The 13,130-nt window shown below is 40.9% G+C and overlaps 1 protein-coding gene across 1 annotated transcript in view; it reads left to right on the top strand.

The window, feature by feature from the left end:
* Nucleotides 1-234, top strand: part of LOC109838922 — a 1,158-nt gene extending 924 nt beyond the window's left edge. Inside the window, exon 2 of the mRNA XM_020407350.1 lies at nt 1-234. This exon is cut by the window's left edge and continues 358 nt beyond it. Coding sequence (XP_020262939.1) covers nt 1-102 — 102 coding nt within the window. The 3' untranslated portion in view covers nt 103-234.

The following is a 13,130-nucleotide window of genomic DNA, read 5'->3' as shown; positions in this document are numbered from 1 at the left end:
GGGAGCAAGTCCGCCGTCAGGGCCGTGACGGCGCTGGTCACGCTTGTCTCAACGGCGCTTCTTGTTTACGTCTCTACCATCTTTTATGCTTTCACTCATTGATATTATTTTCCTTTTGGGGGTTGAGGAGCGATCTGTAGTAGTTTGTGAACAGTTTTGGCCTGGGTAAGACGGTGGATTTGTTTTCGGATCTGCATTGTGCTATTTAATCGATTCGATTTGGGCTCTTCTGCACCTGTGCCCAAGCTCATCCCTACCTCCTAAATCGCTCGTCAGTCTTCAGTTCTGTTATTAACCATTATCATTTCTTAATTTATGACTATTAGGGGCAGTTGTCTGTAACTTATACCTTGTATAATGTCAATCACCTGATAGTTAAGTAGAGATAAGCACCGGCAAACGAGTTGAAGGAACTCGATATTTATGGGAAAGGATATTTGGATACTAAATCGTAAACCAGATTTTTTGGGTAGGATGCAATCAAATTATAACTATAAAGATTAGTATGGATAACGATCATCTTCAATTATTTGGTAATTCACGAGGGTCCAATTACCTCATATTGCTTATTTTAAATTTTAATGGATTGCATAAGACTATGTGGAATTTCCCATTCTGTCTTCGGTGGCAATGCCAGTGAAGTCGCCAATGATGCTAAAGCGTCCTCATAGGCGTTTTGGACCCGCGGAATGTATCCGATAAAGAAACTTTCAAAATTTTGGGCTAAATTTAGCGCTGTGAAGTAATATGGGACTAAATCCTCATTACGCACTTCGTATTCTCCTCGGATTTGATTTACGATGAGTTAAGAATCACCGTAAGCCTCGAGATATCGGATGTTAAGTTTCTCGATCAACTGCATCCCTAATAGCAAAGCATTGTATTCTGCTATATTGTTGGTGCATGGCTCAGTTAAGGAAAATCCTCTTGGGATCACATGATTATTTGGGGATACGAGTACTACCCCCACACCAGTTGTGATTCCTCCATCTGGACTTGCTCTTGACGCACCGTCGAAGAACAATTTTCATACTTGCATGACCTCTTGAGTTACACAAGCTTTTGTAACCTCATATGGTAAATTTTCATATAATTTGGAAGAATCTGATACCGAACGGTCGGCTAAGAAATCTGCCAGAGCTTGGCCTTCAATATCCTTCTGAGGCATGAATTGCGTAGTATACTGCGATAGAAGTATCGCTCATTTTGCGAGGCGACAGTTTAGTGAAGAGGGTTTCGTCATGAGCACCCTCAAAGGATTTACCTTGAAAATGACATGGATCGATTGTTTGACCAGGTAGTGTCTTATTTTCTGGACGGCGAACACTAAGGCAAGACACTCTTTTTCCACTAGATTGTATCGATGTTCAGCCCCAATCAAGATTCTGCTGAGGTAGTAGATTGCTTGCTCATGACTCTGATCATTGTTATGGGCTAACAAAGCTCTAATGGAATGATCAATGGCTCTCACATATAACATGAATGATTTTCCTAACACTGGGGCCACTAGAACGTGTGGCAGAGTGAGGTATTGCTTGATCTCCTCAAACGTCTTTTGGTAGTCTTCATCCCAAATAAATAAGACTCATTTCTTCATCAATTTGGTGAAGGGGTGGTAGCGTCCTGAAAGATTTGATATGAATCTTCGGATATAAGCTAATCTGCCTTGCAAGCCTCTGAGTTCTTTGATGTTCTTCGGAGGCGACATTTCTTGGATAGCGTGAATCTTTTCTGGGTCGAGAGAAATCTCTTTAGACGTGAATATAAATCCGAGGAATTTACCGCTGGCTACACTGAGGAAAGATTTGGTTGGATTCATCTTTAGTTGATGTGCTCGCTTGATGTCAAACTTCATTTTCAGATCTGAGAGATGATCGCTTTTATTTTGGCTTTTCACTGCAATATCATCTACGTAACACTCAATCTTCTTACATAGATGTTCATGGAAGATTGTGTTCACAACCCATTGATTGGTTGCACAAGTGTTCTTCAATCCAAAGGGCATTACTGTATAACAGTACATCCCCAATGATGTTCTAAAAGCAGTGTGCTTTTTATTTTCAGGGTACATTTTGATTTGGTTATACCCTGAGAATCCGTTCATAAATGACATCCTCTCATACCCACAAGTATTGTCAACCATGACATCTGTGATGGAAAATAGAAATTCATCTTTTGGACATGCAACGTTTAGGTCATGAAAATCGATACAAATTATGACCTTCCAATTTTTCTTAGGCACAGGAACGATATTAGCCACCCAATCAGGGTGTTGTTCCTCTCTGATGAAATCTAAATTGATAAGCTTTTTGACTTCCGATTCAATTGCTTCCACGATTTCCTGACGGAACTGACGTTGTTGTTGTTTAACATTTTTCACATCCGGATTAATATTAAGACGATGCATGGCTACTTTTGGGTCAAGGCCAGGCATGTCTTCGTAATTTCAAGTGAAGACATCTATATATTCCCGGATGAGAGATATAAGGTCTTCCTTCTCAGATGGTGACAAGCTCTCGCTTATGAAAATTGGTTTAGGATTGGTTTTGTTTCCCATGTTTATCTGGATCATCTTATCTTCAGTGGGCGGTTTGCGTTGTTCGAAACGCATGTCCCATAAGACATTAAGGTGTTTGATCCAAGGATCGTTGGCTAATTCAATCAACTCTTCATCATCCTCATCACCATTATTTGGATGACTAATTGAGGTCATGTTTATAGACATGCCTTTAAAGACTGCACCAATGCTAACATCGGAGTCCCATGATGATGTTCCAGATGAATGGTCTTAACATAGACATTCATCGGGCCCATTTTCTGAGGGAGTAGTTGAAACATAATCTAACTCTCTTCCAGTTTTATGATAATAATCAGAAGGTTTTCCTTTCGGAGTGAAAGATCGAATTGGTACTCGTCTTCCTTTCCCGAAGTTTAAACCTTCCTGATTATTAAAATCATAACCCATTTTCCTCATCATATAGAGGGACTTGGACTCATAATGATGGAATTGGGGGATTTCGGGGTCATCCTCTAAACTTTTCTAGTTTACTAGCTCAGAGTTGACTTTCCTGAAATATATCGACTTTTGGCCTTTCTTCTTAGCCGGGACTAGGAAGAAGGCTTTCTGCGCGTCTTCTATCTCTTCGAATATAGCGAAGGATGATTTAAGCGACAGATTAAGTGATGCCTCAACATACAATGTATGTCACGAATCTGTACCTACATCTGTATCAGTCTTTGTTTTATTACATTCAGAGGACACATCAGACAAGTAAGCCAAATTTAAAAAAATTATTAATGTACCACTTGCCCTCACTAGATACATTATTATTATTGAGCTCATTCAGGCTCATTACATTCAGATCTAATTCCTACAGACACTTTTCCTCAGGCTCGGGCTCGACATCCACTTCGTTGCCGCTATTAGGGTCAATCTTCGGCCGTTCCGGCTCTTGGGAGTCCAGATAGAAGACTGAGTCAGTGTGGTAATTTTCCATACCCTTGAATGGTTGCCTCTCGGCTATCAAGGTTCTGACTTCTCCCTCATCATCGACGTATTTTATTACTTGATGAAGGGTAGACGGGACAATGTGATTCGCGTGAATCTAAGATCGTCCCAACAATAGATTGTAAGACATGTCTGCATCTATAATGTAGCAGGTTACCTATGACTTGAGATCCTCGATCTAGCACTTGAGCTCGATCTTATCCAAGGGTCGCGTGTTGTTGGCATTGAAGCCAAAGATAGTAGTGATAATCACATTTTATTACAGTTTTATACCCTCATTATCTATTTTATATGAATAAATATACCACTAATAACTGTTTTTATGTTTAATTGCAGGTTAATGAAGAATAAATCTCAAATTCCCATCTCTCAACAAAAAGCCCATGAAGCCAATTGGAAAATCAATTTCCAAATTATCCAAAAGCCCAAGCTAAGAAAAAGAAGAAAAGCCCAAGAAATGCCAAAGCCCAAAATAAATACATGAAGAAATCAAGAAGCCCAAAAGCCCAAGCAAAAGCCCAAAATCCAAGTGCAAAAGCCAATAGAAGAGGAACTCTGCGGACAGCAAAAGGAGAAGGGCAGGCATCGATGCCTGCATCGATGGCGGCATCGATGCCTGCATCGATACCGACATCGATGCCTGCATCGATACTCTTTGGAGTATTGAGGAACAGTTTATACTCTTGTACTCTTTGGAGTATTGAGGAACAGTTTATACTCTTGTACTCTTTGGAGTATTGAGGAACAGTTTATACTCTTGTACTCTTTGGAGTATTGAGGAACAGTTTATACTCTTGTACTCTTTGGAGTATTGAGGAACAGTTTATACTCTTGTACTCTTTGGAGTATTGAGGAACAGTTTATACTCTTGTACTCTTTGGAGTATTGAGGAACAGTTTATACTCTTGTACTCTTTGGAGTATTGAGGAACAGTTTATACTCTTGTACTCTTTGGAGTATTGAGGAACAGTTTATACTCTTGTACTCTTTGGAGTATTGAGGAACAGTTTATACTCTTGTACTCTTTGGAGTATTGAGGAACAGTTTATACTCTTGTACTCTTTGGAGTATTGAGGAACAGTTTATACTCTTGTACTCTTTGGAGTATTGAGGAACAGTTTATACTCTTGTACTCTTTGGAGTATTGAGGAACAGTTTATACTCTTGTACTCTTTGGAGTATTGAGGAACAGTTTATACTCTTGTACTCTTTGGAGTATTGAGGAACAGTTTATACTCTTGTACTCTTTGGAGTATTGAGGAACAGTTTATACTCTTGTACTCTTTGGAGTATTGAGGAACAGTTTATACTCTTGTACTCTTTGGAGTATTGAGGAACAGTTTATACTCTTGTACTCTTTGGAGTATTGAGGAACAGTTTATACTCTTGTACTCTTTGGAGTATTGAGGAACAGTTTATACTCTTGTACTCTTTGGAGTATTGAGGAACAGTTTATACTCTTGTACTCTTTGGAGTATTGAGGAACAGTTTATACTCTTGTACTCTTTGGAGTATTGAGGAACAGTTTATACTCTTGTACTCTTTGGAGTATTGAGGAACAGTTTATACTCTTGTACTCTTTGGAGTATTGAGGAACAGTTTATACTCTTGTACTCTTTGGAGTATTGAGGAACAGTTTATACTCTTGTACTCTTTGGAGTATTGAGGAACAGTTTATACTCTTGTACTCTTTGGAGTATTGAGGAACAGTTTATACTCTTGTACTCTTTGGAGTATTGAGGAACAGTTTATACTCTTGTACTCTTTGGAGTATTGAGGAACAGTTTATACTCTTGTACTCTTTGGAGTATTGAGGAACAGTTTATACTCTTGTACTCTTTGGAGTATTGAGGAACAGTTTATACTCTTGTACTCTTTGGAGTATTGAGGAACAGTTTATACTCTTGTACTCTTTGGAGTATTGAGGAACAGTTTATACTCTTGTACTCTTTGGAGTATTGAGGAACAGTTTATACTCTTGTACTCTTTGGAGTATTGAGGAACAGTTTATACTCTTGTACTCTTTGGAGTATTGAGGAACAGTTTATACTCTTGTACTCTTTGGAGTATTGAGGAACAGTTTATACTCTTGTACTCTTTGGAGTATTGAGGAACAGTTTATACTCTTGTACTCTTTGGAGTATTGAGGAACAGTTTATACTCTTGTACTCTTTGGAGTATTGAGGAACAGTTTATACTCTTGTACTCTTTGGAGTATTGAGGAACAGTTTATACTCTTGTACTCTTTGGAGTATTGAGGAACAGTTTATACTCTTGTACTCTTTGGAGTATTGAGGAACAGTTTATACTCTTGTACTCTTTGGAGTATTGAGGAACAGTTTATACTCTTGTACTCTTTGGAGTATTGAGGAACAGTTTATACTCTTGTACTCTTTGGAGTATTGAGGAACAGTTTATACTCTTGTACTCTTTGGAGTATTGAGGAACAGTTTATACTCTTGTACTCTTTGGAGTATTGAGGAACAGTTTATACTCTTGTACTCTTTGGAGTATTGAGGAACAGTTTATACTCTTGTACTCTTTGGAGTATTGAGGAACAGTTTATACTCTTGTACTCTTTGGAGTATTGAGGAACAGTTTATACTCTTGTACTCTTTGGAGTATTGAGGAACAGTTTATACTCTTGTACTCTTTGGAGTATTGAGGAACAGTTTATACTCTTGTACTCTTTGGAGTATTGAGGAACAGTTTATACTCTTGTACTCTTTGGAGTATTGAGGAACAGTTTATACTCTTGTACTCTTTGGAGTATTGAGGAACAGTTTATACTCTTGTACTCTTTGGAGTATTGAGGAACAGTTTATACTCTTGTACTCTTTGGAGTATTGAGGAACAGTTTATACTCTTGTACTCTTTGGAGTATTGAGGAACAGTTTATACTCTTGTACTCTTTGGAGTATTGAGGAACAGTTTATACTCTTGTACTCTTTGGAGTATTGAGGAACAGTTTATACTCTTGTACTCTTTGGAGTATTGAGGAACAGTTTATACTCTTGTACTCTTTGGAGTATTGAGGAACAGTTTATACTCTTGTACTCTTTGGAGTATTGAGGAACAGTTTATACTCTTGTACTCTTTGGAGTATTGAGGAACAGTTTATACTCTTGTACTCTTTGGAGTATTGAGGAACAGTTTATACTCTTGTACTCTTTGGAGTATTGAGGAACAGTTTATACTCTTGTACTCTTTGGAGTATTGAGGAACAGTTTATACTCTTGTACTCTTTGGAGTATTGAGGAACAGTTTATACTCTTGTACTCTTTGGAGTATTGAGGAACAGTTTATACTCTTGTACTCTTTGGAGTATTGAGGAACAGTTTATACTCTTGTACTCTTTGGAGTATTGAGGAACAGTTTATACTCTTGTACTCTTTGGAGTATTGAGGAACAGTTTATACTCTTGTACTCTTTGGAGTATTGAGGAACAGTTTATACTCTTGTACTCTTTGGAGTATTGAGGAACAGTTTATACTCTTGTACTCTTTGGAGTATTGAGGAACAGTTTATACTCTTGTACTCTTTGGAGTATTGAGGAACAGTTTATACTCTTGTACTCTTTGGAGTATTGAGGAACAGTTTATACTCTTGTACTCTTTGGAGTATTGAGGAACAGTTTATACTCTTGTACTCTTTGGAGTATTGAGGAACAGTTTATACTCTTGTACTCTTTGGAGTATTGAGGAACAGTTTATACTCTTGTACTCTTTGGAGTATTGAGGAACAGTTTATACTCTTGTACTCTTTGGAGTATTGAGGAACAGTTTATACTCTTGTACTCTTTGGAGTATTGAGGAACAGTTTATACTCTTGTACTCTTTGGAGTATTGAGGAACAGTTTATACTCTTGTACTCTTTGGAGTATTGAGGAACAGTTTATACTCTTGTACTCTTTGGAGTATTGAGGAACAGTTTATACTCTTGTACTCTTTGGAGTATTGAGGAACAGTTTATACTCTTGTACTCTTTGGAGTATTGAGGAACAGTTTATACTCTTGTACTCTTTGGAGTATTGAGGAACAGTTTATACTCTTGTACTCTTTGGAGTATTGAGGAACAGTTTATACTCTTGTACTCTTTGGAGTATTGAGGAACAGTTTATACTCTTGTACTCTTTGGAGTATTGAGGAACAGTTTATACTCTTGTACTCTTTGGAGTATTGAGGAACAGTTTATACTCTTGTACTCTTTGGAGTATTGAGGAACAGTTTATACTCTTGTACTCTTTGGAGTATTGAGGAACAGTTTATACTCTTGTACTCTTTGGAGTATTGAGGAACAGTTTATACTCTTGTACTCTTTGGAGTATTGAGGAACAGTTTATACTCTTGTACTCTTTGGAGTATTGAGGAACAGTTTATACTCTTGTACTCTTTGGAGTATTGAGGAACAGTTTATACTCTTGTACTCTTTGGAGTATTGAGGAACAGTTTATACTCTTGTACTCTTTGGAGTATTGAGGAACAGTTTATACTCTTGTACTCTTTGGAGTATTGAGGAACAGTTTATACTCTTGTACTCTTTGGAGTATTGAGGAACAGTTTATACTCTTGTACTCTTTGGAGTATTGAGGAACAGTTTATACTCTTGTACTCTTTGGAGTATTGAGGAACAGTTTATACTCTTGTACTCTTTGGAGTATTGAGGAACAGTTTATACTCTTGTACTCTTTGGAGTATTGAGGAACAGTTTATACTCTTGTACTCTTTGGAGTATTGAGGAACAGTTTATACTCTTGTACTCTTTGGAGTATTGAGGAACAGTTTATACTCTTGTACTCTTTGGAGTATTGAGGAACAGTTTATACTCTTGTACTCTTTGGAGTATTGAGGAACAGTTTATACTCTTGTACTCTTTGGAGTATTGAGGAACAGTTTATACTCTTGTACTCTTTGGAGTATTGAGGAACAGTTTATACTCTTGTACTCTTTGGAGTATTGAGGAACAGTTTATACTCTTGTACTCTTTGGAGTATTGAGGAACAGTTTATACTCTTGTACTCTTTGGAGTATTGAGGAACAGTTTATACTCTTGTACTCTTTGGAGTATTGAGGAACAGTTTATACTCTTGTACTCTTTGGAGTATTGAGGAACAGTTTATACTCTTGTACTCTTTGGAGTATTGAGGAACAGTTTATACTCTTGTACTCTTTGGAGTATTGAGGAACAGTTTATACTCTTGTACTCTTTGGAGTATTGAGGAACAGTTTATACTCTTGTACTCTTTGGAGTATTGAGGAACAGTTTATACTCTTGTACTCTTTGGAGTATTGAGGAACAGTTTATACTCTTGTACTCTTTGGAGTATTGAGGAACAGTTTATACTCTTGTACTCTTTGGAGTATTGAGGAACAGTTTATACTCTTGTACTCTTTGGAGTATTGAGGAACAGTTTATACTCTTGTACTCTTTGGAGTATTGAGGAACAGTTTATACTCTTGTACTCTTTGGAGTATTGAGGAACAGTTTATACTCTTGTACTCTTTGGAGTATTGAGGAACAGTTTATACTCTTGTACTCTTTGGAGTATTGAGGAACAGTTTATACTCTTGTACTCTTTGGAGTATTGAGGAACAGTTTATACTCTTGTACTCTTTGGAGTATTGAGGAACAGTTTATACTCTTGTACTCTTTGGAGTATTGAGGAACAGTTTATACTCTTGTACTCTTTGGAGTATTGAGGAACAGTTTATACTCTTGTACTCTTTGGAGTATTGAGGAACAGTTTATACTCTTGTACTCTTTGGAGTATTGAGGAACAGTTTATACTCTTGTACTCTTTGGAGTATTGAGGAACAGTTTATACTCTTGTACTCTTTGGAGTATTGAGGAACAGTTTATACTCTTGTACTCTTTGGAGTATTGAGGAACAGTTTATACTCTTGTACTCTTTGGAGTATTGAGGAACAGTTTATACTCTTGTACTCTTTGGAGTATTGAGGAACAGTTTATACTCTTGTACTCTTTGGAGTATTGAGGAACAGTTTATACTCTTGTACTCTTTGGAGTATTGAGGAACAGTTTATACTCTTGTACTCTTTGGAGTATTGAGGAACAGTTTATACTCTTGTACTCTTTGGAGTATTGAGGAACAGTTTATACTCTTGTACTCTTTGGAGTATTGAGGAACAGTTTATACTCTTGTACTCTTTGGAGTGGCAAGGAGCAGTTTATACTCTTATACTTGTCGGAGTCTTGCCGTTTTCAATCGGCTTACCCTAGCGTTATAACGCCGGCTTCAACCAAGGTCTGGATGTTATTCTTGAGAGCAAAGCATTCCTTGGTGGGGTGGAGGATCCTTCTGTGGTACTCGCAGTACGTTGGATCCGCAGAATCGCCATCTTCCTCTTGATGCGTGATGGGCGGGAGTTTGATTTTGTTGTTTTCGAGAAGGGTCTCGAAAATAGCTGGAACGTCTTCGTCTTTGAACGAGTACTCGTTTTGGAGCTCCTCGTCTGAATTCTCCTGTTGTTCCCAGGACTGCTGTTGTGACGTTTGATCATCGTCAATAACCGTTGCAGGTACGTCCTCTTCATCATGAGGTACGAGATCCGAATCCAGAGGGTTAACCATCGGTTGGTTTCTCTCGACCTTTCGCCTTCTGATGAAGCGTTCAGCCTGTTCTCCTCGAGCCTTCAACTCTTTCCAGGTATTGAGCGGCTCTATTCCCATCACGTCCAAGATGTTAATGGACAAGTTGTTCTGACAAGTCTGCAAGAGGAATTCCTCCGTGACGGGATCCCTGCAGTTCATTGCCTGATTGCGGAAGCGTTTGATGAAGGTATCCACCGACTCTCCGCCTTTTTGTTTCTCGTCGAAGAGTGTCCTGATCGACACCTCGGTGTCATCATCGAAGAATTGGGCGAGGAACTTGCTTTCCAGGTCCTCCCAGCTGTTGATGCTTCCGGGCTTGAGACGGCGGTACCAATCGAAGGCGGGCCCGCGAAGGGTGCCAACGAATGACCGAACCATCAAAGGCTCGTTGCCCGAGATTACTCCCAAGTGAGACTTGAAGTAGATCAGATGTTGAGTGGGCGAGCCCTTTCCGTTGAACGGCGTGAAGTTGATCAGGTTGAACTTCGCCGGATACGGGATCGAATCCCACTTTCTCGGGTAAGGACACGGAATGCCGGTCCTCTTCACCTCCCGAACAGACATCAGGGCTTCGATTTTTCTTTCGAGCTCCTTTATCTTTTTGGCCTCACCCACATCCTGTTTTGGATGAGTTTCGAGAGGAATCATACGGCCACCCCCAGTGTTGTCACTACTGGTGGGTCCACCCCCAGTGTTGTTATTTTTAGTGGGGCCACCCCCAGTATTCTTGGGCGGTGCGTCGGCCATGACGATTTCGACCACCTCCGGATCGCTGTCGACTGCAGCGTTCTGGGTGCGACGATTGGACTCAACTAGCTGGTTTGACAAAGCTCGGATTCGTTGATCGTGCATTTGTCTCATCTCTTGCATAGTCATTTCCATTTCAAACTTGAAGATTTCCTTCTGCTTAGCCAGGGCCTCTTCAATGATTTTGGCTATCTGCTCGGAGTCAGGGCCTCTTCAATGATTTTGGCTATCTGATCTGTATTGACCATGAGCACCTCTCGAGCTTGCCCTATGCTAGACGTTGTATCGTCGGAGGCGAGCGCGGAATGAGAATCTGAGAACTCATCATCGGAATGGACTTCTTCATGGACTCCATGGTCATTGTTATATCCGACAGCTTCTAGCTGAAGCTGAGCTATTCCCGAATTGACCCTGCTTCCTGGATAGAAATTAGGGTCGGAACCACTTGACATGATTGGGGATTTTCCCTTGTTGACCATGTTGATGGTGACTTCTAGGAGTTCATCATCTCGATCAACCGATCCTCTTTGGTGAGAATGCCTTGATTTGGGCTTCGTCATCCCATCGGAAATTCCCTCGAATATCGAGACCCTCTGCGGAGCGGTCTTGGGGCAGCTATAGGTTGATAATACTGCCCTGATAAGTTTGGTACACGGACAGTGAGAATCCGCTTCCCGGGTGTTTCTCTTTTGAGATTCATTCGCACCCCCAGCCTGATAGTACAACTCACTGACTTTGCAGTCGGAGTAACCTATCGGCTGCTCACAGGGGTTCTCAGGTATAACGCGTTCGTCTGTCCGACGCGTCTTCTTCTGAGTAGACATTGCCTTGTTGGCCTTTACAGGAGTCACACGTTTGGACTCACACCTCCGTGAGGGTGAAACTTTAACGGGCTCCTGATTTTCTGCATGCACCGCCAAGTGGGTTATCGCAGCAACCAATTTGTTAAGAGGTCGTGTACGACTCCCGGTCTGGGTGTTGGCTTGAAACTCCTTCAGCGACCTCCGTGAGGGTCCCACGAACGACTCTGGAGGAGGATGCCTTCTTTCGCCTACTTGGAGAGGCGGATCTGGAGGAGGAGGAAGAGAGGTATTCTTCGTACTTCTGCTGGTCGAACTCGTACTCGACCTCTTCGTTCACCCGGATCTTGAGGGCCGGTTGCGTCACGACGGCGTCGGTTGCGATGCCGTTGGCTCCCACTGTGGTCGCCAGCTTGTTTTCGGTGAAAGTCGGTGTTTTCATTGCTTTTGAATCTGTTACAACTTCAAACGTTACAACAAGAATGCAACTAAAACAAAGATTACAACTTTATCGAAAATAAACACGAGATCCCGTTTTGGTGCGGTCTCGCTTGCGTGGGTCTTTGGCCTGTGACGGGGATGTTGATATCCGTGGACCACCGGGGCAATCAGATCCGGTCCGGATAAATCGGACAGAGTTTCGTCGATCCGCGTGAGATCTAGAAACTTCTAATCCAGAAATATCGGACAGAACTTCGTCGATCCGCGTGAGATCTAGAAGTTCTAAGCGTATACCTCGGCTAAAGCGAGGTAATAGCTCTTCTTAGTATTAACGCTAAAGGCTAATACTAAGGAAAGATGAGAACGGGTGATGAAGGCTGATTTAGACCTCTCCTCCTCGGTTGAAGTGCTCGATCACTGTTTGCTGCAGCAGGGCTTCGCCGAGGCTCTCCAAAAATCCAGATCCTGCCAAATGAGGTAAGGGGGTCCTATTTATAGGAAAACAAGAGGGGGGGCGTCCGCACAGATCTAGGACACCCCAGGGGTGTCCGCACAGATCTGGGACACCCTTGGGGTGTCTCCAAAAATCCGAGACACCCCTAGGGTGTCTCGGAAATTCCGAGACACCCTTGGGGTGTCTCGGAAATTCCGAGACACCCCTAGGGGTGTCTCGGAAAATCCGAGACACCCCTAGGGTGTCTCGGAAATTCCGAGACACCCTTGGGGTGTCTCGGAAATTCCGAGACACCCCTAGGGGTGTCTCGGAATTTCCGAGACACCCCAAGGGTGTCTCGGAAATTCCGAGACACCCTAGGGGTGTCTCGGATTTTCCGAGACACCCCTAGGGGTGTCTCGGAATTTCCGAGACACCCCAAGGGTGTCTCGGAAATTCCGAGACACCCTAGGGGTGTCTCGGATTTTATACTCTTGTACTCTTTGGAGTATTGAGGAACAGTTTATACTCTTGTACTCTTTGGAGTATTGAGGAACAGTTTATACTCTTGTACTCTTTGGAGTATTGA

The sequence above is a fragment of the Asparagus officinalis genome, chromosome 4, assembly GCF_001876935.1.
Source record: "Asparagus officinalis chromosome 4, Aspof.V1, whole genome shotgun sequence".
Taxonomy (NCBI): Eukaryota; Viridiplantae; Streptophyta; class Magnoliopsida; order Asparagales; family Asparagaceae; genus Asparagus; species Asparagus officinalis.
This window is presented reverse-complemented; position numbering and strand designations above follow the sequence as displayed.